Source organism: Kluyveromyces lactis (genome assembly GCF_000002515.2).
Source record: "Kluyveromyces lactis strain NRRL Y-1140 chromosome B complete sequence".
In the NCBI taxonomy this organism is placed as follows: domain Eukaryota; kingdom Fungi; phylum Ascomycota; class Saccharomycetes; order Saccharomycetales; family Saccharomycetaceae; genus Kluyveromyces; species Kluyveromyces lactis.
This window is the reverse complement of record NC_006038.1, coordinates 1,117,362-1,142,651: the sequence shown is the minus strand read 5'-3', so window position 1 is coordinate 1,142,651 and position 25,290 is coordinate 1,117,362. Positions and strand designations below refer to the sequence as shown.

The following is a 25,290-nucleotide window of genomic DNA, read 5'->3' as shown; positions in this document are numbered from 1 at the left end:
TCTAACTGTTTTGCTAACTGTAATATAACAAACGTTTCATACATGATTCATATATGAAACATGACTACAACTGCGACAAAATGATATAAAAGGACCACAACTCAAGTCCAGTAGGTTTCAGTACCTTCTCTATAAGCTGTGGTTGTTTTTTTCCTCCTTCACTGAATAGTGTTATAGAACTACCCAAACTCCTATTGTTAATACGAGCAAACGATGATAAAGTCAAGATACTCCACGTACTTATTAAATTATCCGTCAAATAACTCCGTTACTCCAATAAGAACTTGTCGAGAGGACAAATATGTGCTACCTAATTTTTATCAGACGAATCATAATCCATATTCAAATTCCTTGTGGAATACGTCGGAAGAAAACAGAGAAGCTTTGAAAAGAATAAAAGAAAGCGCTGCTAGCAAACGCACAAGGGAAGATGATTGTTCTGACGATTTGGAGAAACAATCAATTATATGGGAATCCGAACAGGAGCCTCAGAGCAAGAAGACCTATTCTCCATTAGATGTTGAAACGTTTAGTCAAAAAATGAACTTGGATTCAGCAAGACCTGACTCGAAGACTTTATCGTTCATCCAGACTCTTCAAAAGCTTTTAGAGTCTGAGCAACAATACTTCGAAATGTTGAGTCTATGTTTATCAACTTACAAGGAAGAAGCATGCCACAACAAGAAATTTAGGAACAAATTGTTGAATAGAGCTTCAAACGATGAGCTATTGTTGTTTGGGAATTTAGATACGATGGCAGAGTTAAGTAAATTATTCTGCAAAAATTTATCAGAATGCTTGAAAGTGACAGATGCTGGTACTCAGAGCAGGATTTGGAAGGAAATTAAAGGGAGTGACAAGTTATGTCAAATTATACTTGATACTGATTTCTCTACGTTGATAAAATCTCATTTACATAGAATCAAGTCCCCATATCATAGCTACTGCATCTGTCATGAGGAAAGGAAACGATTTCTAGACTCGATCAAATTGCAAAACACGGAAACGTTTTACAAGTGGTACGAGTTATGCTTAAAAAAATCACAATTTGAGAAGTTAGAAGACCTCTTGGAGTTGCCATTGGAGAGGCTAGGCCAATGGGGGTCATTGTTCGAGAACTTATGTTTATTTGGTGACAATTTGCTATCACCAGAACGGTCTGTTCAGATGAATGCGATATCAAAAGAATACATTAGTTATCTAAGGGATCTAAACGATGAACTAAATAATTCCGGACGTGCAAAGGAAAGCATTTTAGGAGAAGAAAATGCGGTGACTCAAGAAAAGGAGAATGACAACATTTCTTCAAAATCTGGATCCCGTGGAGGTTCACAAATTTCCAAATCATCTAGTTTTTATTCAGATATCCCATCATTTACAAGAGTAGAAGAAGAAGTACCACAAGGAGAACCAACAGGCGCGGTCCTCCACAATTCACATTTGAATAGCATCGAAGAAAAAGAAGAATCAAAGTTCAACTCATCGAATTCACTGAAGGACTGCATCAAAGAGTTCAACAACATATATGCCAACCTCCAAAAATGGGATAAAGCTCTGTGCAAGTTGGAATTAGCTAAAGTTTTGGATAGAACTCTGACTATCGCAATCACATGGAAAAATCTAATAGAGTTCGAACCGCCTAATGAAATGTTTCACTCTGGTGATAATGAAAGAACAATATATGGAACATATGTCGAGAAAATCGATAAACAACGTCAACAAGTGATGATCTTACAACTCCAAGATCTCCGCAGGAAAGTTATTAAACCTTTGCAACACCTACTACAACGATTTGCTACCGTGAAGCAAAAGCTGGCAGACAGAAATTCACTGAAGAAAGAGTACATGGCATATCTGCGACAACGCGACACTGAAACCCACGACGCCAAAAAACAAATCCTCGCAAATAGCTTCCAAGATTTACAACATCAACTAGCGGAGTCTTTGCCCATATTCAACGAGTATGCCAGAGAAGCAATCACACTACTCGTGTCTCAGTACACCTTACTGATGATGGAGTACATGCAAATCATATCTGGCGGAGATCAGTTCCTCAACAAAGAATTGGAACTAGTCAATTCGGGACAGCGAGACCTGGGGGATAATTTTGACATTCTCCAGCTGTTCTGCTCTTCTAGGTACTATACGAGGCATGCAATAAGAGAGAACTGGACCTACCACGGTGATCCAAGAGCCAGTAAAGTTGTGAGAAGGTTATTTGAGTTGTGAAATAGATATACATGTTACCCGCACTTTTATTTCTTTTCTGCAATTTTTCACTTAAGAAAAATGCCAAAAAGCTTTACAACTGAGAGATGCCCGATGAGATGAGGTAAAGAAGCGAGAGGTTTGTCTGCTCTACTGTTTGGATACTTCTATATACATTATCTGATTTAAGTCGCCTTGTGTATAAAAGTTCCCTGTTTGATATTACACTCAGCTACTTCAGTTTACGACACACGGAGTATAGAAACCACAAGAATGTCTACAACAAAGTACAGCGAACGCCCAGTAACGGTTGAAAAGGCTATTCCAGTCACATACGATTTGGGTAACCTAGCAGTGTTTGACACAAACGTGTTGGATAGGAACGATTTTGATTCATCCAATGCTGCTCGTGAAAGTAACATAAAAGATTTGACCCGTGATAACGTGCAGTTGTTGATCAACCAGATTCTTTCTCTTCCTATCAGAGCTACCACAGAATCTGCAGGTGGATCCAGTGGACAATCCTCATCTATGACTTTAGTACAGTTACCAGAGCCAACAACAGAGCTACCAAGAGAAAAACCACTACCTAAGCCTAAGGCACCAACTAAATGGGAACAATTTGCTGCCAAGAAGGGTATCAAGCCAAAGGAAAGATCCGGGAAGATGATTTACGACGAGGCAGCTGGTGAATGGGTTCCAAAATGGGGTTACAAAGGTTCCAACAAAGAACTTGACGACCAATGGTTGGTCGAGGTGGACGACAAGGTCCAGGGTACCGAAGACGAGTTGATTGACCCAAGAACTTTGAACAGAGCCGAAAGAAAGAGATTGATAAAGAAGAACCAGTTGCAACAGAAAAGAAACTTGAAGAACCAAGTGAAATAAACGTTACATACTATATAACTGCATTACACACCTTACACTAGGTTACATAAACTGTATAATAGACCAACTTACTCTTTCTCGTATTGACCATTTCACTGCCGTTATCAGGTTCAAAGCCCTCCTACAGCCGGTATTTTTGCGTATACAAAATTTCAACATTATACTTTAAACAAAGTCAGAGCCTCAAAGAATGAGAGAATGAATGGGAATATTATTTGCACAGGGTGCCGGCAGATCACCAGGATCGGAAATGAGTGATCTCAAGAGATATGTTCCTATGATAGATGTACGTTTCCCCCTTTCTTTTTTATCAAGCGAATCGTTTTCGAGCAAGATACTAACTACTTCAAACTATCACATTGATGTGAATATCCATACCAGGCCATCTTAAGCGTGTCAAACCCAGAGGAAGTAAGTGCCAAGAGAATACGGAAAGCGTTACAGGAGTTATTTTCGGTAGATTTGAATTCTCACAAGCATGATTTGAAAGAACTGATCATATCACGGTTCAATCGATTACAAGATTTACAAAGTAAAACCCTAAAACATGAAGAACTGGTGGATTTGGATTCAAAGCTTGCAGTGAAGCTGCATGACGACGAAGTTGCCATGTTAAAACGCCATCGGAGTGGGAAAAAAGAGAAGAAACCTAAAAAGAAGAAGAAGCGGAAGGTGGCTAACGATAATCCGAACAGCATACACTTGAAGAAAGTAGGATTGAGTCCCGAATTACAAGAATTCTTAAAAGTGGAAGAGATGCCCAGAACACAAGTCGTTAAATCTGTTTGGGACTACATTAAGGAGCATGACCTTCAGAACCCGGAGGACCGAAGGGAAATCATATGTGATGATGCCATGAAACCCATTTTTGGTGAGAAGATGACCATGTTCACGTTGAATAAAATACTCTCGAAGCATTTATTCAACCTTGCAAAATCAGAAAAAGACGAAATCACTGAACAGCATAGCGACTTAGAGCCTTGACATTAACAATATATATATAATGCTAAATAGCTCCCGCCATATCTTATTGTATCATTATCGACACCACGCTTATTTTACTCGTCTTTATCCTCTAACTTTTATGTCTTGGCATCTAATTATGTACCATCGATCTGTATCTAAATTCTTGAAGAGTCCGCCTTTATGAAACTTGGATCTCTAATAAACAAAACAAATACATAAGAACGAACCTTAAAAGACACAAACCGACCAAAATAGCGGACAGTTTCGGTAGGCGAAGGTATCCATGAACCAGTTTAGGATATTATCCACAGATTCTTCGTTTTCTACCCCTTCACTGGGAGAAACGTTTGACTTTGTTCCCTTGGACACTGGTTATTCTTTATGCGATGACCTTGATCTGGTATACTCCAACGTATTAAAGGTAGTTTTATTTGCGTACATTAATGAGCCCAGGTTCAGAAGGAAGTGGAAACGGGTAGGTTCCAATGTGAATTCTCAAAGGCTACGAGTGAAGGGTGCGAGCCATGACAATGGTAGTAATAGATTATCAACGTGGTTTTCTCATGATCCCAGTGATGATGAGGACGAAGACGATAACAACCGAAGCAGCATTGGAGGCTCCTCATACAATAAAGAATCTATGAAACAGGTTTTACAAGCATTAGAACAAAAACTTACACGGATAGCCATGAATCAGGACATTATCAGCGATTCTATGTTGAGAAGAAGTCTATTAAAGTTTTATAACGATGTGTTCTTGGATTCGCAATTCAAACAGACTTTGGGAACGATGACAAAGCCTGAAGATCTTATTATTCTTTTCGTCAAAAGCGCCAACAAAGAGTTAACGAAGTTGGAAACAAAGGATCCGAAGTCAGACTTGTTTGTTCAAATGAGTCGTTTCATCAATATTCTAATAGATTTGTCAAGAGACACTAAGATGGGCCCCACCTATGTGAAACGGCTCAATGCATATAAGAATTCGTTGAAACAGGGAGATAATAATAAGAGGAGTCCTTCACCAATCAATGGTAATGTTATGACTTCAAAGGATGAGGAATCTAAGCTTGTTGATGATACTTTACAACCGACATTTAGGTTGAGTGAAATAACTCATTCCAAGATATTGACTACGATTTTCGGTGTAGATGAGTTGAAATTGCAAAGGGACGTTATCAGACTTTCTCTTTCGGTGAAGAACGATCTATATCTACATGAATTATCACAATACGAGCAAGCCATTATGAAAGACGAGGCGGAACTAAAACCCATCGATTTCGGTACTATGGATCAATACAGCGATTGGAAAGACCACCAACTGAAACACTTATCAGAGTTGAAGGACAAAGTGAAACACGGTTTCTCTGGCCATAACGAGAGTGGAAAAAACATCACCAAAGACATGCAATTGATTCCAAACGACCCCCGATTAATTTTCCAGACTTTGGTGAATTTGATATTGAAGCATGATTTTGTTAGACAAGAGCGTGATAACGAGGCATCAATTTCTCTTGATTCTAAATTTCTGCTATCCAGATGTCTAAGATACTGGTTAATAGATTATGGCAGCGCTGTATTTGTTAATGCGGTAAGTGGCTGTCTGCATCTCATACGGAATCTAGATTTCCCGGAAGGAATGAAAATGACACAGTATGTGTTCGGTTTCATGGAAACAAGGTTATCTGTGGAAGCACCTGAACATACGGATCCCTTGGGATGGAATAAGAAGGATCAAGACCAATGGTCAACCAACCAAGTAACAATATTCCTATGGTTAACGGACGAAGTATATCGATGCATTGAATGTATGTTTAGTTCCAAGACCAGGGACACCAAATTGAAATCGGTAATATCCACATACCATGCGTTAGTGGAGCACGATTCCGTGTTAATAGAAAGAGATTTCCAAAAGAGTGATATGTACAAGAAGCAGATTCATAAGTTAAAGAAGAAGACTTTCCTCACCATTGAACAAAGGTACATCAGTTTAATTCGTCACGTCCCCACAGACAGTGAAATCAGTATCAAGCATTTACACGGCTTATGCGAGTCGATTCTTGATGACATAGCTTTGATAGAAACGAAGTATAAGCCTTTGACAAATTTATCATCAAGATACAAGTTTGTCGGCATAATCATACATACTTATTTCTCTGCGTTGTTCAGAGATTTGAAGATATTGATGCAGAGAATCAAGAAATACAACAAACCTATCGACACAGATGCACTCGACACGTACAAGCTTTTGAATGAATTGAGATGGAAAAACTACGAAGAATCTGGATCCATCAGCAGTGAAGGTTCCATATTAGAACCCATCTTCTACAAATACCTACTAAGCTTTTGTGAGAATACGGGTGATGTAGTAAAACAAGGTTGCGAAAGGATCATCATCCATGAAACTTGGGAACCCATGGACAAAGAAGCTGATCAATGGTATAGTAGGTCTGCATATGATATTTCTCGACTCATCTCAGATACGTTAAGACTAGTGGAACAACTTCAATGGAATGATCTGGCCCAGTTGGGTACTGCCTACTCTGTAGTTTTGGGAAAGATCAGTGAATGTGTTCTCCATTACGCAAGATGTATGGAAGATATAGTGAGAGAAGATCTATGCATAAGCGAAAATGATGAACAAAATGGTCAAGGCCAAGGCATGGGACACAGACTGGGCAACGATGTATCTATCTTCAAGGACATGAAATCAGCGATCCAATCTTCCAAGTTGTGGAACAACCAATGGAAACAACAATTGCAAGGCAAGAGAAGACGTTCAAATGTTGATGCTGTTGATGCTGCCTCAGCTGCCTCAGCTTCAGATACCGAATCTGCAACAACAACGACTACAGCAACTGCTGCTACTGGATATGTGATCTCGATGAGAAGCTGTGTTTGTTTAAACAACATGGCATCGATATTGAACATGATTGATGAAGTAGAGAAAAGTTTCCAATTAAACCAATTGAGTGAAGAAGTACGTGCTCACGTGACCGACGACAACAATAAGAAAATCAAATCGGAGATTAAGGGCCAATTGTGGTCAATAGTTCCGATAGCCGCCGAAGGTGCTCCTTGCGTCGGCGGAAAGGATAACCAGAGCCCCAGATACAGTTTGTCAATTGTCGACACGGCCAAGCGGCATGAGATATACAGGACGCTAGTTGGCGGCTTTCCCGAATGGTGGGAAGATGAGGAGCTAGATTTAGAACTGGAACCTCAGGAAAGAATGTCCTTGTCACTTGTTTTATGGCAAGAAAAACAAGAAGCTGGAGCTAACCGCCAGCGCCGCCATCGTAGACAGCGGAAATACAACTCCGGAACTGGTACTAGGACATCAGAGACACAAGGGACCGGCGGCAATGGCGGTGGCGGCAATGGCAGCGGGGTTCCCGTTGGTCGGTGTTATTTAGATCTTGACATGCCAAGGGATATGCTGAAATCGCGTAAAAACGAAAGCGGACTGGAAAAGTCACTTGTCTTACCACTAGATACTCAAGGGCGTATACACGTAAGAGTATGCCTCGAAGTGGAACGTGCAGAACCTGATTGTATCGTTGGTAAGACACGTAGAATCGTCGCACGCATATTGACCCAGAGCTTGAAACAAGTGACAAACAGATTTGAGCCATGTATTAATGACTCATTCTCCAAGAAGTCATTGAGCATGTCTCTTTCATCTTCAGTCCCCGGACAACGTCCGACCGATGATGACATCTATGACAGCCTTGTCCCACTCTTCGATCATTTGAACGAGAACTTGACAGTATTGGCGCAAGCACTTCCTACTGCGTTATTACACCAGATTATGCTACAAGTATGGAACAAAATCCTTGTTGCTGCAGACGCTCTTTTGCTTCCGCCATTGCAGCTCGCGTCAATATCGTCAAGTGCAAATTCAGAGTATAATTTTGGCAGTAGAGGCAACAGAATGTCTTACAGCGGTTCAACCAGGGGCAGCTCCTCCGTTTGGGATACCGCCGTGTCCGGATTCCAAAAAGTGTTACAAAAGCCGGGATTCACCGGGTGGTCATCACCGTTCTCCAATAATTCCAACTACAACAACACAGTGGGAACCTCACTAGAAGTAGAAATAGTATTCATGTGGATTGATATTCTATGTCGAGACTTCTTCCACAATAACGGCGAAGGTCCTCCGTTAGACAAATTGAAGAACGACCAATACCAGCAACTCATGCTAATTGCCAGTCTGTTCGACAATGAAACCTGTGAATTGAAACAAACCATAGAAGAAGAAGACCAAAGGTCCGTACCTTCTCTATCGCAATCGGTGATGGTCGCTCTGCGGATATTGTGGTCGCGTGGCGACCACAAATACGTGATGAGCCAGATTCAATCACGTGACCGTGATATTCGAGCCGCGGTGGCAAAACTCAGAATCACCTCCAACGACTAGTGATTATGTAAACCTACCCGTACCTTCTCCTTTTGGTTCTGTATTGTGATAAGGAAAATCGAGACAGAAATGGAAAGGTTTTGCAGGGAAAAAAAAAAAAAGAAAAATGGAACCTAAAAGGGTAAACGGAATGTGCTTCCTTTTAAGGTTTCCTTTATCGAATGCCGTTATCTCGATGACTGCATAGACGTTATTCCTGTCTAGGCAAGTCAGCTCAGTGGTGATCATATTACATGTGGAGAAACTGGGCATCTTTTATATCTGGTAAGTGACAGCGAGATAACCACATACATATACATTTATATATATATATATATACAGTGAAGAGATGTATCAATATTATACAAATGGATATGACCACTATTGAAGTTAGCTGAACAATTGATCCAGCAAAGACAATTATCACTGAAGTTACCAAATCCGTTAAGCAAGTACGTCAGGGAAATCATAACATATCATGTCTTTCACAGCTACTCAGGAAAAGGTTAAGAGCGAAGAAGTTGGCACCTTGAGTGCACGCACTCAAGGTGTTCACAACCTTTCATCTGGTGGAATCAAGTACAAGCATATCAGACCACAGTTCAAGGACAAATACGAGGAGCGTAGACATACTTTGGAGCATATGGCTGCTGTGTTTAGAGCTTTCGGTAGACGTGGTTTTGGTGAGGGTGCTGCTGGTCACGTGTCTGTAAGAGATCCAGTAGACAGAAACACGTTCTGGATCAATCCTTTGGGTTTACACTTCTCTCAGATGACAGTGTCAGCTCTAGTGCATGTCGATGAGGAATGTAACATTTTACCTGATGGGAACCAGGCTGCTATCAATGCTGCAGGTTTCAAGATCCACTCTCATTTACACAAGGCAAGGCCAGATGTTAATGCTGCTTGTCATACCCATTCCACGTATGGTAAGGCATGGTCTGCGTTTGGTAAACCATTAGAAATGTTAAACCAGGATGTTTGCATGTTTTACAAGAAGCATACTGTGTACGAGTCGTTTGGTGGTGTGGTATTGGAAGATGAGGAGGGACAAAGACTGGCTGAAGCATTGGGTGATAACAAAGCAATCATCTTACAAAACCATGGGCTTTTGACCGTTGGAGAGACGGCGGATGAGGCAGGCTATTTATTTACCTTGATGGAGAAATGTTGCCAAGTTCAGTTGCTCATCGAATCGGCAGTCAGATCTGGTCTTGAAAAGAAATTGATTGGAGATGAGGAGGCTGATTTCACATATTTCAACACTTCGGACCCAGAAACATTATACACAGAGTTCCAAGTCGATTACGATCTCGAAATGGAGCTAACCAACGGGGCATTCCTCAAATAGACTGCCTAACTAGTTATTAAGTATCACATTCTAACGTACGTACATATAATGATGTAAAATAATGATTACATCACGTGACTCTTGTCGAAAGGAACTACGGAGGCGGAAAAAGTAAGCATTAGGAGTCCACCATTACACTTGACCTTAGCTACCGTACCCCCTCTCAGATCAGTAAAGCTGCCATTTCGTTCTGTTTACTGATTGTGTATTTACAAATATTAAATTCCAACGAAATGTCGTCTAATGTCAACTACTTACTAGAAATGCCTTAAACGAACACAACACTACAACAAGCAAAGACTGCCAAAGTCTGTGATTCAAAGGTGCAGGCTCCACGTCTATCTGTAATAACTATGGGTAAGAAAGGCTACTATGCCGTTGCAAATGGCAGAAACGTTGGTGTTTTCGATTCATGGTCTGAATGTCAAGAATCAGTAAACGGTTACTCGAACGCGAAGTTTAAACGATTCGATACGCCAGCGGAAGCTAGAGCATTTGCCAACAGCAGCAGTAGCTCAGGACACTCATTCCCATCTACATCGTCCAAATCCTACAGGTCGTATTCTGGATCCAGTTCAGGGTCCAGTTACGGGCACTACGGAGGCCATCAGCAATCTACTTACAACCAAGCACCCTACAACAGTCACAGCTCCTATAGTAATTACCACTCAAAAGCAGCAGCAGCAGCGGCAGCGCCACCACCACCACCTTCATCTTCCTCATTCTATGCGGTGAGAAGTAGTGACAGCTCAGTACCAAACAAAGTGTTTACCAACTGGGCCGATTGCAAAAGCTACGTCGAAGGCCGTAGAAACCTTTCCTACAGGAAATTTGACACTCCTTCTAAGGCAGACGATTTCATACAAGGACGTGCCTCTAACGAAACGATATATTCGCATCTCAATACTACGGCGTCCCAATTCTCACAAGCTCACAAAATCACACCTGAACGCCGTTCCCAAGTCCGTGTCCCAGCAGCACCATGCAACGTTTACTGCGATGGATCCTCTTTCAACAATGGATTTGAGGGTGCAAGAGCCGGGTACGGTATATATTTCGAGGGCGAGGATAGAAGAATCGCAAGACCATTGACGAATGGTAACCAAACCAACAACAGAGCTGAAATCTCTGCTGTATCTGATGCTCTCTCTGACATTTGGGACAATTTAAAAGAGGGCAAAAAACTGAACAAATATGTGATTCATACCGACAGCGAATATGTCTCCAAAATGCTTAACGATTATGCGAACCATGTGGACCCACAACAACTACAAAAGGCCCCAAACGCAGATCTAATTGTACCAATGGTCCAAAATTACACCAAAGTTAAACAATTCTACGAAGTGAACAAAGACGTTGTCAAAGACAACGGTCTCGAAGTGAAATGGGTCAAGGGACACGCCGGTGTTCCAGGAAACGAGATTGCAGATCAACTGGCTAAAGAAGGAGCTATGAAAAGGCATTAGATAAGCGTAGAGGAATTACTTGGACCCTGAGTTGTCAACCAGACACAATGAATATCAAAGTCGAAGGGGGAATGCAAAGGGAGAGAGCAAGGGTCCAACTTAGAGAATGCCAAGCCATCTTTCATCACCAAATAGACACTAGATGATTATTAGAGTGATGATTAGATCCCTGATGAGCATAAGGCTATGAACTATTACCACATAAACCCATACACCACATACTGAACACAGAAAACTCCAACTTTTCACCAAAGTTTCTCAACAAAAATAAAGGAAAGAAATGAAAATTTGAAATTTCTTATAAACGTCATCTTAGTTTCCAAAACAAACAAACATACAGATAAAAACAACTCGTAGCAATAGGAGTTTCATAAAGGGTTTCCAGTTCGTTTTCTGCTATTCAAGAGACTTAGTTTATTGGCTTTTGATATATATAAGCTAAGTACAGGAGCTAAATAAAAGAAGGTATCTTTATTTCTTTGACTAGCTAACAATACGGTTTTTTTGAGATCCGGTTTTTAAGGTCATATAAGGAATCAGCTGTTTAAGATTTCCGAGAGAAAATAGGGACAAATAAGCAAGCAATGGTTGTTCAGTATTCAGTTCCAGTCGGACCTGCTGCTAATGAGCATGAGACTGCTCCAAGAAGAAATGCTTTGGCGAAGAAGGCTCCAATTACGAGGCCTGCCGGTATGAAATGTTCTACTGTTTATGAATTTGCCGTCGAATGTTTTGAAAAGAACGCTGACCTTAAAAGTGTTGGATGGAGAGATATCATCGACATTCATAGGGAGAAGAAGATGGTCACTAAGAAGATTGACGGCAAGGACAAAGAAGTTGAGAAGGAGTGGTTTTTCTATGAATTGAGTTCGTACAAGTACACTACTTATAAGGAGTTGAATGAGTTAGTTCATGATTATGGTCGTGGGTTAGTGAAATTGGGGTTACAACCGGCTTCTGAGGATAAATTGCACATCTTTGCATCAACATCTCATAGATGGATGAAGACATTTTTGGCTACGCAGTCTCAGGCCATTCCTGTGGTGACTGCATATGATACTTTGGGTGAAAAGGGTTTAATCCATTCCATGGTTCAAACCGCTTCTAAGGGTATGTTTGTTGACAATGCATTGTTGTGTAGGTTGCATAACGCTGTACAAGAGGCTACAAACTTGAAATATCTAATCATTTCTGAAGAGTTGAACCCAGAGGATAAAAGGGATGAGGGTAAGCTTTACAAGGACGCTGCAGACGCATTGGCTAAGATTAAAGAGGTTAGACCAGACATTAAGATTCTTTCCATGGATGAAGTCATCGAATTGGGTAAGAAGGCTAGAGATGAAATTGAACCACATCCTCCAGCCCCTGAAGATTTGTCAGCTATCATGTACACTTCCGGTTCCACTGGTGATCCAAAGGGTGTCATCTTAAAGCATTCTAATATTGTTGCAGGTCTAGGCGGTATCTCTTCCATTATTAGTAACAGACCAGAACACGTTTGTCACACAGATCGTGTCATTGCATTTTTGCCCCTGGCTCATATTTTTGAGTTGGCTTTCGAATTGATCACTTTTTACTGGGGCGCTACACTTGGTTATGCGAACGTTAAGACGTTGACCGATGCATCTGTTCGCAACTGCCAAGGTGACATCAAGGAGTTCCAACCAACTATCATGGTTGGTGTTGCCGCTGTTTGGGAAAGTGTTAGAAAGGGGATCTTGGCACAAATTAACAAGCTTCCTGCGTTAACTCAAAAGGTGTTCTGGACAGGTTACTATGCCAAATTAAAAATGAAGAAGTTCCACATTCCAGGTGGTGACACTCTAGGTAACATTTTGTTCAAGAAGGTCAGAGAAGCCACCGGTGGTCATTTAAGATTTGTGTTGAACGGTGGTTCCCCATTGTCTAGAGAAGCACAAGAGTTTATCACAAACTTGATTTGTCCAATGTTGATTGGTTATGGTTTGACTGAAACCATGGCTAACACAACTATCTTACAACCAGAACATTTTGAATACGGAGTCGCTGGTGACATTGTCGGTAGTATCACTGTCAAGTTGGTCGACGTTGAAGAATTGGGCTACTTCGCAAAGAATTCTCAAGGTGAAGTCTGGATTAAAGGTGAACCTGTCACTCGAGAATATTACAAAAACGAGGAAGAGACTAAGGGTTCTATCACAGATGATGGCTGGTTCAAAACTGGTGACATTGCGGAATGGACTCCAAAGGGTCAATTAAAGATTATTGACCGTAAAAAGAACTTGGTGAAGACTCAGAATGGTGAATACATCGCATTAGAGAAGTTAGAATCCGTTTACAGATCTTGTCCATTTGTTCAAAACATCTGTGTTTACGCTGATCAAACAAAGGTTAAACCCGTCGGTATCATTGTTCCAAATGAGGCTGCCATCACCGAGAAGGCTATCAAGATGGATCTACTGAAAAAGGGCGAAGATGTTACCCATTTGTACCACAATGACACTTTGAAGCACGAAATCCTCCAAGAAATGTGGAAGGTTGGCAAGAGCCAAGGCCTGAGCGGTATTGAATTGCTCCAAGGTATTGTTATCTTCGAAGAAGAATGGACTCCACAAAACGGATTTGTCACATCTGCTCAAAAACTACAAAGAAAGAAGATCCTTGCTGCTGTTCAAGACGATGTTGACGAAGTTTACTCTAAGTCAAACTGAATTGACAATGTCCTGTTTGAAAGGCAAAAACCATGTAATTCTCATGGTCTTCCCTTTTTTTTATCGTATCGAATGTCAAATTTTTCCTTGACAAACAAACTATAATGATTTCCACAAACTTGAGACAGCTATATCTACTAACTTACTTCCATGTCCGGCGTATAATGTATTATTACGGAAGTAAAGAGAACCGACTGATGAAATGCTTTTTTTGGCAAAGTTTTTAACTAATTGGTGTATAGATGCTCTATAACGACTTTTAGCATTTAACTCATTTTAATTATTCTAAAACAATAAGACAAGCATTAGTACACCACATGTGTCTTCACCTTGAATTGAAAGAGAATATTTGAACATGCATTTTTGTAAAAACATAAACTACAAACGTCGTAATATGTATATGATTGAGGTAGCACCAAAACTCAAAATTCTCAAACAAGTTCCTTTCTCAAAACATTATTGAAGAAAGAATCATTATCCCAGTACAAATGATGACCAGCATTAGGAACTATCTCCAACTTGGTGTTGATGCATTTTTTCCTCAAGAAATCATTTATTCTCCTGGCACCATTGATATCCATCCAATCGCTATCACCGTACAACCACACCCAATCCAAATGACTGCTGTTGAAGTTCTCTTCAGTAAAGAGTCTTGTCTCTAGAGGAACTCTTGGCCATCCACCGCAACCTAACATGAAAGATAACATGTATTCTCCAGATCCAGGTTGGTTGAAAATACCGTATGTGTAATGGTGCAACTTATCAAAGTTTGGATGATGCAGACCGAATCTACGAGCTGTCCACCCACTAACTAATTTTGAGCCCACATGGCCAGCATTTCGAACCAACGAGAACGGTGAAATATTTTGATCCCATAGCTTTAAAAACCACCATGGAGGAGGGGGCATATCTTTGTTCCTGGAAATTCCTCCAGGAGAGCACATGAATAACTTTTTGAAATGTTTATACTTGTTGGCATAAAGCGAGAATATGTATGCACCCATCGAATGTGCAATCACGTAATTATTTTCCCAACATGATATAAGTCCTTTTTTATCGAACCATTTGTGCAAGGCATCATGGAAGTAGTCTTCTACCGCAAGATACGAATCCTTTGGATAATGGAATGGGAACATTGGTCGCGAAGAGAAGCCATAACCAGGTAAATCGATGGCATGTACCACCACGTTTTCTGATAGCAACGCATTAAAGTTTTTCAAGTAAAAACCTAAACCAGCACCATACCCATGAACCAAGATTATATGTTTCAATGGTTTTCCATCACTTTCTGGCCGTATCGGTGTGATTTGAAATTCGTTAATGTAATTACCAGCAGCATCTATAGGAGTCTTGATGATTTTGGAAGAAAACCTCGCAGATGGCTCAGGATAGTACGGTAACACTGATAATAAATCCTCTTGGAATTGTTCTTTATTGATATTGTATTGTTTATAATCTTTAAGAGACTCTGCGAAAGATAATGGGAACAACTTATGCAGATTAGTAACAATCTGAAGCAGGGGAAGACCAATAGGAGCAGTAGATTTACGTACTGTATTAACACGAACAGATTTCTTATTCGTGGAACCTACATTACCAGTACCAGCAGTGACGCCTACATGCTCTCTTTGTAGTTTATTGAACACCCCAATGACTTCTCTGTAGCGTCTTGCTAACCTCCAAAGCTGGGAAGAAGAAGACTGGCTAGACATGTTTTAACGCTTGATCGCACAACAAAGTAAACGGATTCTAGTAAAACTTTTAATTATAAGGTAAAGCTTGTAACAAACGATCGTCTCCAGATCAATTGAGCTATAACTCTTTCACCACTATGAAGAAAAATCACATAAAAAAACCGTGAACCTGAACAGGAACTTTCAAAAGTGCGTTCTTAGTGAAAAGAAAAAAACACCAAATGTATCTTCACTGGCTCCTGAACAACACCTTATATTTCAAAACAATAAAGTCATCTCATGACCATCTATTCGTAAACCAACTGCTCTTCTCTTACTTTTACGTATGTTGAGCCTTTCCGATTTCTCAACATCCCAACAAATTCGCAAAAACCATGCGATGCTGAAGAGGGAAATGGTGTTACCCGACCATTACGTTATCATGAGTAGACACGTGACCGTAAAGATCTTTAGGTGTCCTCGCTAAGGTGATGATCGGTATCACCTGGTGTTCGGTACCGCTCAGTGGTTGTATTTGGTGTTGGGATGATCGTATCTCCAAAGCCTGTTGTGGAAGGAGTAGTTGGAGGGATTGTTGTAGCTTCTGTTGGGTTTTGTTGTTGCGGTTGATGATGATGGTGGTGATGATGGGTATTCTGATGTTCTGGATCCGTGTCTGATTCAGAAGCGTCTCTGGTAGGCGTTTGAACTCCTGTACTATTTCCAGTGGTGTTTGTTGAGTTTGATTCTTGACACCAGTACCTATGAAATTCCCATGATTTCAGTTGGCACAGTCTTGAGCAATATTTGGTGCGCTTACACCTTCTACATTTGGGGAACTGTTTTGGATGATCTTCCCATTTCCCACAGCTGAAATTAGCACACTGCCTGACTCCTGTAGCCTCATGTTTCCTGCACGAGTTTCTCATTACCACGGAGCTCCAGTAGTGCACGATTTCGTTTAAGGAGCCCTTGACGGTAAACCTTTCTACAAGGGCGAATAGGTTCATTGTGTCACTATTGAAAATCTTATCCCAGTCATCATCGGTCAATTCTTTCGAGAATTCATGCTGCTGGCAATATTCCTTGAATTTATCATGTAACGACTCCTCCTTCCTCAACCTGAAATCAAATATATCGACATTGTTGTTGTTATATTCTTCATCCTCTTCGGTGTCTTTCACAAGGCAAAGATGCTCAATCTCTTTGAAGTATTTTTCTATTAAAGTGAGGTCTGGTGAAAGGTCCATCTTATCCTCCGGAGGTTCATCAGTTTCTTCGTCGTATTCATCGTCGTCTTCATCATCCGCTTCTTCTTCGCCGGCAACGTGCAACGTTAGGGGTGTCATGTCCAATTCCATATTTTTTGACATTCTGATCTTTGCATTCTCAAGAATCGGCCTGAACGAAAGTGTACCGACGAGATTTGTATTCTGTAGTATTGGCTTCACCGCAGTGTTTTTAGTCAAGAATGCCAGAAGTTGTACAGCCCATGTAACATCATCTAGCTCTGGAATCACTTTACCCAAAAAGAATCTTCTTGGTGGCAAGATTATGACATTTTCCAGTGCAGAGCCCGGTAAAGGTACACATAACTCTTCTTGAGCAAGACTTTGCCAATCTGTATCCAATTCTGTAATAAAGTTAGGTTTCAAATGTAGGCCAGCTACATTCTCCAAGTCAAATTCAAATTGGTTCTCGGTGGGTCCCAATAACAATTTCAACCTTTCCATCGATATGAAATCCTTATAGTAAGAGTCCTTGGGATCCACTTTCTCATTTGATTTCCTCAATTCATCGTCCGTAAACTGGAATAGATCCGAATCCAAATCTGCTAGTTCACTAAACGTAAAGGGAATGGCCGTATTGTTGATGAAATCGAAATTCTTACAATAGATCATATAGTTATCCAATACAGTAGCAATAATCGGAATTATGCCGGACTTCACCACTTGCTCTCTTATACCAAGTGTACCTCTCGTACCAGTCAATACCAAACACTGATAAGCCAACGTCCATTTCCATGATAAATATGCCAGATGTCTGTCTCTCTTGACCGTTTGTAATGGATTGGATTGATTCTGTGCCGAAGATACCATAACCTGTGGCAAATTCGTTATAGGGATATAACATTCGTGTAAAATTGATACCAACCGCTCCAACGCACCGTCACGAGACATTGCCTCTCTTATCAGGGTCGACGTGGAGCATAGGAACGCCAGATGGTTCAATGAATTAATTAATGGTAAATCAGAAACATTATCCAAAGCTCTTCTATCGTAAACGGTCTGAGATATACTAACGGTAGCACGATTACCAGTCACCGATCTGTAATTGGTCTCTCGCATTCTTTAAAAACCGTAATTCCAGCTAATGCACACCAGATATGATTATATTATCTGGAAGTAGGTATTTATCGCCACCCTTAATACAGGCTTCTATCAATGGTTTACTTTGCTTGTGTCAGATTAAATCCTTTTATCGGTATAATAATCAGCTCTGAGAAGTTGAAAGGAAACAAAAGACACTGAAATAGTACAAGTAGCACGATCACTTACTAGCCGATCTATCTATCAACAGTACAGTAGCAGCAACTAATTTCGTGATGGTTTCTTTCTTATCCAGTGCATATATTGTATTTGCCATTGCATAGACAAATATCAACAAAAACATCTCAGTTAAAGATAATTAATTTAAAGGTTTAGTGCTAATGAAAGAAGAATGGAACTTTGAGAAATTATGAATGAAATAGCAAACGAAGTTATCTACTAGGGTCTGTATCTACTGCAAGGCTAGCAATAAGACAATTCTACATATGTTTGACATTACCATCGACGAGGGGCTCTTAAGACAAAGACTTGAAAAGTTGAAAGAAGATCATCGGGCATCGTTAAGTTTACAACAAAATAGCATATCATTTGAGCTTCTATCGGAATTGTACCAACAGTTCTGGAGGGATGATGCCACCGTAAGTATGAAACAGCTATTGAAGAGTGGGAAACTTCGATACAAGGAGAAAAGAGTTCCTGGTGAGGGATACTCTGAGTCATTCAAAGCTGAGTTGGAAAATCTGAAGGCACTGCAACAGGAGAAAGAGTACCAAGAGATGCTCAAGCGAGATTCATTGCATCTGGCCGGCTCAACAGCTGACAAGGAACCCTCAATTGCACAGATTAACAAAGAGATTAAGGAGCAGGTATCGGCAGTAGTCAATGTATTATTGACAGTGTTCGGAACCATCTACGCTGTTTGGTACGTGACCAGAACAGGATGGGATATTCACGTCAGGGTATTGCTCTGTCTATTCAGTGGCCTTCTAGTGTTAACAGCAGATGTGGCAATGTACAACGTTTATAACAGGAAGATTGAAGAGGCGAGAACCACCGAACGTAAGAAGAAAGTTACTAGGAAAGTGGTGAAAAGGTTAGTGTAAGAAAGAGACTTTAATTTCGGTTATACAGTCAGTATGAAGAGGGCAAGTAAAAGTGTAATATGGATAGCCAGAGGTATGGGGGAAAATAAATTCTGATTTCATTTCCGGTCAACGGAAACGGCCAATGGTGCGGCAGGTAAAGAGTCTAGTGCAACACGTTTAGTTCTTTTCAAAGTTTCAATCGGTAGAGCTCCAGATATTTTTGGAAACACGCGAGTTCTAGTACGAACAGGATCTGGCAACTGACTGGCGTTTTGCCAAGTTTGGTAGAAACTCCACTTCAACATTATCCAATATAGCCTCCAGAAATTAAAATCTGGCCATAGACAGTCGACAAACTCGATAATACTACCTTCATGGACCTGCCATAGCATATAATCTGACAACCTTGTGTGTCCACTTGTTCTAATCAATAGATCACATTTATTGGAGTACTGTTCGAAATACATGTTATCAGTCAAGGCTTGTTCTGTGATATCCTCGTTAGAATTGATGCATTTGTCGGTGGTAACCTGCATAGAATGTGCAATATCGTTACGCGATGTGTAGGGCAAGGCAAGGTACAACACGAACTCTTGTCCATCACGAGTCAATTTCTCTGCGTTACGAATCTTCTTGAGCAACTCTTCACTCAATAATGAAAGATCTCCTACGACTCTTAGTCTAATTCCGTACAACTCATCCTTAGCATTTGTTGCACGTTCAGTAAACTGATCGATATAATATCCCAAGAGTTCCATGAGAGTCGCGACTTCCTGAGGAGATCTATTGAAGTTCTCAATGGAGAACGCATATGCACTCACACTACTCACATTCAACCTTCTGCAGATATGTAAGATGTCTATTAATGTTGCGCCTCCGGCTCTATGACCCTCTTTCACAGGTTGATCCAATTTCTTTGCATAACGGCGGTTCCCATCCATGATAAACGACAAGTGTCTGGGAACAGGACCCATCCTGAGGATCCTTACCATGAACATTTGTAGCCATGCAAATAGCCTTGAGAATGGATACGATCCTACATCCTTGTAATTTAGCCGCTGACGTATCTGTTGCAAACTTAAAGAACTCACTTTATTGAGGTTTTCATCGTTCTGTTCGAACAAGTGAGATACATTCTCACCATCCAATGTGACTAACGGTTTCTCTTGGCCCTTAGACCCCTTAAATAGCTTAAAAGTCATCGCTTTTGCCTTGTTTGTTTCCTATTTTCGTTCTTTACGAAGTGGTTGTTAGAAGAAATAACTAAGCGCTTTCAAATCAAAAGATCTTCTTATATATATATATGTATTAACCTATAACGGTTTAAAACACGAACCATATAAGGGGACAACGATCTTTGCCGCATCCTGAAACGCCTGAAACATGTATGCGACTTAGTGATACATTGGATGAATATTAAAGATCAACTGAATAGTTAACTAATTTAAATTAAAACTGCATTAAAACTAAACTAAACGCATCAGGCTTTCACTTTTGCATAAACCTCTTGTTATCAACAAGGTAGTTGTGATCTTATAAGAACCTGCTTTCAACTGAGTATACCAATTTCAATGTTTGTTCCATGAAGGTTAGACATAAGACTGTATGAGGTCCAATTCTAAGAATTTGAGCTCCGAAACCTTTGTATAGCGCTGAGAGACCTTCGTTTCTCACTGTCTTTATGAAACAGTCAATTGGACCGCTGTACAAGTTGCCCTTTTGGTTATAGACTCTGGTTAGCACGACATCCCATGGATTCATGGCGACACCGACACCGAACCCTGCGATAGTGGAAGACAAAAGATGTAAACCTGTCCCATCGTTCATCAAGTCGTGTTTCAAGAGGAAGTTCTTACAGATGTTGTAGATAGGCAATTGAACAGCAGAACCGATACCGGTTCTTAGCATTGCTGCGTCAACACCTCTGAATAAACCTTTAATACCCTCGCTACGGAAGATAGTTGCCAACCCGTTGAAAGCAGAGGTATAATGCGTTTGTTGACCAATATGAATGGCGTTGGAATATGATTGCATCCTGGTCTTGACCAAGAATAATGGCGATCCGATGAATGCACCGACGACACCGGAAGTAGCACCGGCGGCAACGTTAATACCGATGTGCTGAACCTTGTGTGATTCCACGTTAGGGTAGAAAACGTTGTTAAGTATTCCTCTAATTGGTTCATAGAATCCCAAACGCGATCCGTTTAACGCTATTTGGTAAAGATAAGCACTGGCTAAACCTTTTTGCAACCCAGCGATACCTTCGTTTTTGAAGATAACTCCAAAGGCCTGAATTGGATTCGTGTATACTTTGGCAGCATTGGCATGTAACTCACCTTGCAATTGCATTCTGGTCTTAACACAGTCAAATGGATTCGTCACAGTGACTGCAATACATGCGGCAAGACCACCGGCCACGAAGGACCCAAACTTACTCACCTTGTGAGCGGCGGTTTTCTGATTATGTTTCTCTTCTTGTGGTTGGGACATCGCTGTGTACTTTGCTCAGTTCAGTTCAGTTCAGTTCTTCCTTATAAACCAATACAGTTTCAAAATCCAGTTGTATCAATTCAATTCAATTTAGTCAAAAGTCGAGTGGTTGCTTATTTCTACAATCTAACTAGATCTTATTTGCATCTACTATCAAAACTTCCTCTCTCTATGTCCGTTGTTTCGTTTCCTCCACTTGTCTATCTACGATCAACTAAAGAAGCCTACCCGAACAAAACTATTTAAGGCTGATACGTCACAATTGATGCATGTTACAGAATAAAACCAAGAAGCACCATCAGGCATATATATAACAGATTCTGATTGATGAAGTGTTCCATGTTGATACAGTTACCATCCACCACCAAGAAATATCTCCGATCATCTTCCACAGCGATTTCTCTGTTTTTCTTGTCGTGAAGTGAGAGAAAGAGCTCAGTGAAACTTTTTACTACAGGTTTCAATGTGAAATTAGTCACGAATCGTTCGTAATGCCTCGTGACTCGAAGCCGGTTCCGGAACAAAATATCCTTCTGCACCATCTAAAGACAGTAGAGGATTTTGCACGGTAGAATATTTCGCATTGCTTGAACGGATAAGCTATACAGTATCAATGATCGAGAAGATATGATATTGTTGGAAGTGTTTCTTGTGGATCATTGTGTCTACGAGATTTTTTGTGCAAAACCTCTGTTTCTTCGACACTTCCCACGTCCTCTGGATTATGAAGGGTGTTGAGCATTATTCGGTCACTCCTCAGACGAAGCAGGAAGGGAAGGATACGGAGCTTTGCGTATGAAGAGGCTTTATTAATTTCAGTACCGTTCCTGAATGCTCCGATGTCACGAATGTTCAGTAAAGTTGGTCGAATTTAATGCAATCCGGAATAGTACTTTATCATCTGTGATTAAACTTTGGAGAGTAAGATTGAAGAATTTGGAGTTAGGGATTCTCTAAATTATAGTAGTACAAAGACGTATTGAAATAAAGAAAGAAGATTATTTTGGCCGAGAAAACAAATGCTATGAAAATTTGGAACTATCACTATGATACTTTATTTAGTACTACAATATCACCTCAATGAGGTGTACAACGCACCGCAGTCCAAACAGTAGTATTTCACGTTTTGAGGAGCTTGATTGAACGACAGTGTTTGATCAGTTGCAAACCGTGTTCCTCCACATACATTACAAACCCTAGATTGGGAATGTGGTTGCTGTTGTTGTAATGTTGTTAATGATGAAGATGATTCATCGACTAATGGTAAAGAATCTTGCATTGGGAACGGCGTGGGCCTTTCAATTGAATGTACATTGTGACCATTGCTGCCATTACCGACAAACGTGGTTGCAGTGCTCAAACTACCATTGGTAGCAGCAGCAACACTGCTGACACCGGAGGTTCTTGGCTTTACGGACCCCTCACCGTTTTCCTTCAATTGCTTTTCAATGGCATTAAGCCTGTTTAGCACTTTTTTACGAACGTTAGATGATATATCACTCCGGAACACTCTAATCACACCTGTCGTATCAGCACTCACTACGATACCTCCGATAAATTCTATCAACGACGGTGGGTTAGCAGCTGTCGTACCATTGACAGCGTTTGTGGTACGATTGTCACCATCAGATATTTGTATGTTCGGTACATTATTTGACTGAGCGCCAGACACACCACTTTTCCCCTTTACATTAGGAATCGTCTTATCAATACTGATTTTCCTTCTGCAATCGGTTTTCTGTCCATCATTAGATGAAATGGCGTTCCCGTTTTTCTTGGCTCTGGCATTCTTTGAGGCGCTTTCCATGGTAAAGTCATCCGTAGTCTCCCAAAACTGCATCGTTAATTCACAGATTAAATCGTTACTCAACGACAGAACTTTTGTCACCTGCATGGGCACCGCTGTAGCACATGTAATTGGATGATGGTGCGCGTGGAATCCAATGTAGTTTGAGTTTGAGGACACTTGATGATTTTTGGTGTAGCCACGAGACAAAACAGCGTCAAGCGTCTCCGATGCCACAGAATCGTTGTTGCGTCTTCTACAGAAACTGCGCAGGGAACCTGATCTTGAACGGGTCGACTTTGAGTCCTTGCTGGACGTTTCAGTTGATTTTACTACCTCATCAGATAACTTCCAGCAGTATATCCAGTGGTCTTCACTACCACTAACAACATAAGCCTTTCCCGACCTCGTGACTGTGCTATGTGCCGTGATTTGGGAATGCTCGTTGGAATGACCTTTCATCACCGAAACAAACTCTTGATTTAACGTATAAATTCTTATTCTTGAATCGTTGCTGCTGACAAGGAACCAATCACTGACATCCTTGGACGAAATCTTATAATTACGTGCATCCTTTTGTATAAACTCTAGTCCTGTAATCTTAGGACCATTTTTTGCCTTATCACTTGATTGCTTCTTTAACCTCCTGCTTGTCCTATGACACTTTTTCAACTCTGAGTCTTTATCAAGGACGTTAAAACTGAAAAGTAGTTCCAAGGATTTGGTTATTAATACGTGGATATAACCGTTAAATGTACCCAAAATTGTATAGTTACCATCATAAGATATATCCATAGCCGTAATCAAATCCCCACAATCATATTCGAATATTACTTGCTTCTCTAAGATCGACCACAGCCTACATTTCTGGTCAAGGCATGCGCTTAGAAAGAACCTATCGTCTTCTGGATGGAATCTGACCGCTGTAACGAAATCCGAATGTACAAACGTCTTCAAAGACGTAGGCCTTGCACAATGCCATAGCTTGCAGCTTTTATCCATAGACCCCGTAAGTATGAATGAGTTCTTCGACCAGTCTATGTCTAGAATATCGTCTGTATGTTCATGAAATGTTACCAATGGGTTTGGATGGAAAACACCACAGTACGAATCACCTAGACCGTAAGGATGTCGGTGTCCTTGAGTTTGCCCTTGTTGCTCCTGTGGAACAGCTTTTGTTGAAAATCCATCTCTATTTGCATTAGAACTTCCTAGTGAGTCAACGTGAGTATTACTTGAACCAGAATTTAGCGACGCAGAATCGGTATCGCCTCCGTATTGCGCTAGTTGTCCGTTCAACTGAGATATAGCATTAGCAGTGGATTTCAAAAATGAAATAGAATGCTGGTTCAATTCAAGCCTTTCTGCTGGAGATGATATTACTTTCCAGATGCGAAGTATTTCATCTTTCCCTGCCGTTGCCATGAACTTTCCGTCATGACTAAACCTTATGCACCACACAGCGCCACCATTTTTCATGGGTTCTGTTGCCGTACCCTTCTCGTTCGAAGATGAAGAGTCTTGAAATTCATTGCCAAAGGGCCGTAACTCTTGTGCTAGTATAAGTCTCCTAAACTGCTTGAACCCCTTCTTCTTCCGATAAACCTTCATATGCTCCCCGGTCTTTAAATGCCTTTTGAAATCTTCGTTACCCACCAATTCTAACCAATCTATCTTATCAGCTGACTCCCCTTGAACCCAACCGCCTGTTTCAACACCAGGGTACACATCTCTGATGTTTTCCGTCCCAAATAAATCAACGTTTTCTCCACCATTATTGATCATATTAGTCCCGTTCTTTTCGTTTAACCCTGGTGGTCTATGTGAAGTTGCTATATTCGACATGATGTTTCTCAAATGATAGAGAATTAATAATACTCAAATATTTCACTCGTTTCACTTACCTCGCAGCTTTCGGTCACCGACTTTTTGCAACAATTTACACATAATCTGTTCTT

At 40.7% G+C, this 25,290-nt stretch overlaps 13 protein-coding genes across 13 annotated transcripts; 8 read left to right on the top strand and 5 right to left on the bottom strand.

Moving 5' to 3' along the window:
* Positions 1 to 213: 213 nt before the first annotated feature.
* FUS2 (Fus2p) lies at positions 214 to 2,229 on the top strand (the record flags this gene model as incomplete). The annotated part of the gene is made up of 1 exon (XM_452113.1): positions 214 to 2,229. One exon carries the CDS (start codon positions 214 to 216, stop codon positions 2,227 to 2,229), a length of 2,016 nt encoding a protein of 671 aa, XP_452113.1.
* A 252-nt stretch (positions 2,230 to 2,481) lies between these two features.
* Positions 2,482 to 3,096, top strand: RRS1 (ribosome biogenesis protein RRS1; the record flags this gene model as incomplete). The annotated part of the gene is made up of 1 exon (XM_452112.1): positions 2,482 to 3,096. The coding sequence occupies one exon, from the start codon at positions 2,482 to 2,484 to the stop codon at positions 3,094 to 3,096; it is 615 nt and encodes a 204-aa protein (XP_452112.1).
* Positions 3,097 to 3,705: 609 nt separating this feature from the next.
* On the top strand, positions 3,706 to 4,080 carry KLLA0_B13024g (SWIB/MDM2 domain-containing protein; the record flags this gene model as incomplete). The annotated part of the gene is made up of 1 exon (XM_452111.1): positions 3,706 to 4,080. One exon carries the CDS (start codon positions 3,706 to 3,708, stop codon positions 4,078 to 4,080), a length of 375 nt encoding a protein of 124 aa, XP_452111.1.
* A 265-nt stretch (positions 4,081 to 4,345) lies between these two features.
* Positions 4,346 to 8,479, top strand: KLLA0_B13002g (uncharacterized protein; the record flags this gene model as incomplete). The annotated part of the gene is made up of 1 exon (XM_452110.1): positions 4,346 to 8,479. The coding sequence occupies one exon, from the start codon at positions 4,346 to 4,348 to the stop codon at positions 8,477 to 8,479; it is 4,134 nt and encodes a 1,377-aa protein (XP_452110.1).
* Positions 8,480 to 8,936: 457 nt separating this feature from the next.
* KLLA0_B12980g (uncharacterized protein) lies at positions 8,937 to 9,809 on the top strand (the record flags this gene model as incomplete). Its single annotated transcript, XM_452109.1, has 1 exon — positions 8,937 to 9,809. The coding sequence occupies one exon, from the start codon at positions 8,937 to 8,939 to the stop codon at positions 9,807 to 9,809; it is 873 nt and encodes a 290-aa protein (XP_452109.1).
* A 353-nt stretch (positions 9,810 to 10,162) lies between these two features.
* Positions 10,163 to 11,275, top strand: RNH1 (RNA-DNA hybrid ribonuclease; the record flags this gene model as incomplete). The annotated part of the gene is made up of 1 exon (XM_452108.1): positions 10,163 to 11,275. The coding sequence occupies one exon, from the start codon at positions 10,163 to 10,165 to the stop codon at positions 11,273 to 11,275; it is 1,113 nt and encodes a 370-aa protein (XP_452108.1).
* A 584-nt stretch (positions 11,276 to 11,859) lies between these two features.
* FAA1 (long-chain fatty acid-CoA ligase FAA1) lies at positions 11,860 to 13,965 on the top strand (the record flags this gene model as incomplete). The annotated part of the gene is made up of 1 exon (XM_452107.1): positions 11,860 to 13,965. One exon carries the CDS (start codon positions 11,860 to 11,862, stop codon positions 13,963 to 13,965), a length of 2,106 nt encoding a protein of 701 aa, XP_452107.1.
* A 431-nt stretch (positions 13,966 to 14,396) lies between these two features.
* CLD1 (carboxylic ester hydrolase) lies at positions 14,397 to 15,677 on the bottom strand (the record flags this gene model as incomplete). Its single annotated transcript, XM_452106.1, has 1 exon — positions 14,397 to 15,677. One exon carries the CDS (start codon positions 15,675 to 15,677, stop codon positions 14,397 to 14,399), a length of 1,281 nt encoding a protein of 426 aa, XP_452106.1.
* A 431-nt stretch (positions 15,678 to 16,108) lies between these two features.
* Positions 16,109 to 17,986, bottom strand: MUB1 (MYND-type zinc finger protein MUB1; the record flags this gene model as incomplete). The annotated part of the gene is made up of 1 exon (XM_452105.1): positions 16,109 to 17,986. One exon carries the CDS (start codon positions 17,984 to 17,986, stop codon positions 16,109 to 16,111), a length of 1,878 nt encoding a protein of 625 aa, XP_452105.1.
* A 467-nt stretch (positions 17,987 to 18,453) lies between these two features.
* VPH2 (Vph2p) lies at positions 18,454 to 19,071 on the top strand (the record flags this gene model as incomplete). Its single annotated transcript, XM_452104.1, has 1 exon — positions 18,454 to 19,071. One exon carries the CDS (start codon positions 18,454 to 18,456, stop codon positions 19,069 to 19,071), a length of 618 nt encoding a protein of 205 aa, XP_452104.1.
* Positions 19,072 to 19,169: 98 nt separating this feature from the next.
* Positions 19,170 to 20,255, bottom strand: SRT1 (ditrans,polycis-polyprenyl diphosphate synthase; the record flags this gene model as incomplete). Its single annotated transcript, XM_452103.1, has 1 exon — positions 19,170 to 20,255. The coding sequence occupies one exon, from the start codon at positions 20,253 to 20,255 to the stop codon at positions 19,170 to 19,172; it is 1,086 nt and encodes a 361-aa protein (XP_452103.1).
* A 331-nt stretch (positions 20,256 to 20,586) lies between these two features.
* OAC1 (Oac1p) lies at positions 20,587 to 21,546 on the bottom strand (the record flags this gene model as incomplete). The annotated part of the gene is made up of 1 exon (XM_452102.1): positions 20,587 to 21,546. One exon carries the CDS (start codon positions 21,544 to 21,546, stop codon positions 20,587 to 20,589), a length of 960 nt encoding a protein of 319 aa, XP_452102.1.
* Positions 21,547 to 22,618: 1,072 nt separating this feature from the next.
* KLLA0_B12804g (WD40 repeat domain-containing protein) lies at positions 22,619 to 25,177 on the bottom strand (the record flags this gene model as incomplete). Its single annotated transcript, XM_452101.1, has 1 exon — positions 22,619 to 25,177. The coding sequence occupies one exon, from the start codon at positions 25,175 to 25,177 to the stop codon at positions 22,619 to 22,621; it is 2,559 nt and encodes an 852-aa protein (XP_452101.1).
* Between the last annotated feature and the right edge of the window lie 113 nt (positions 25,178 to 25,290).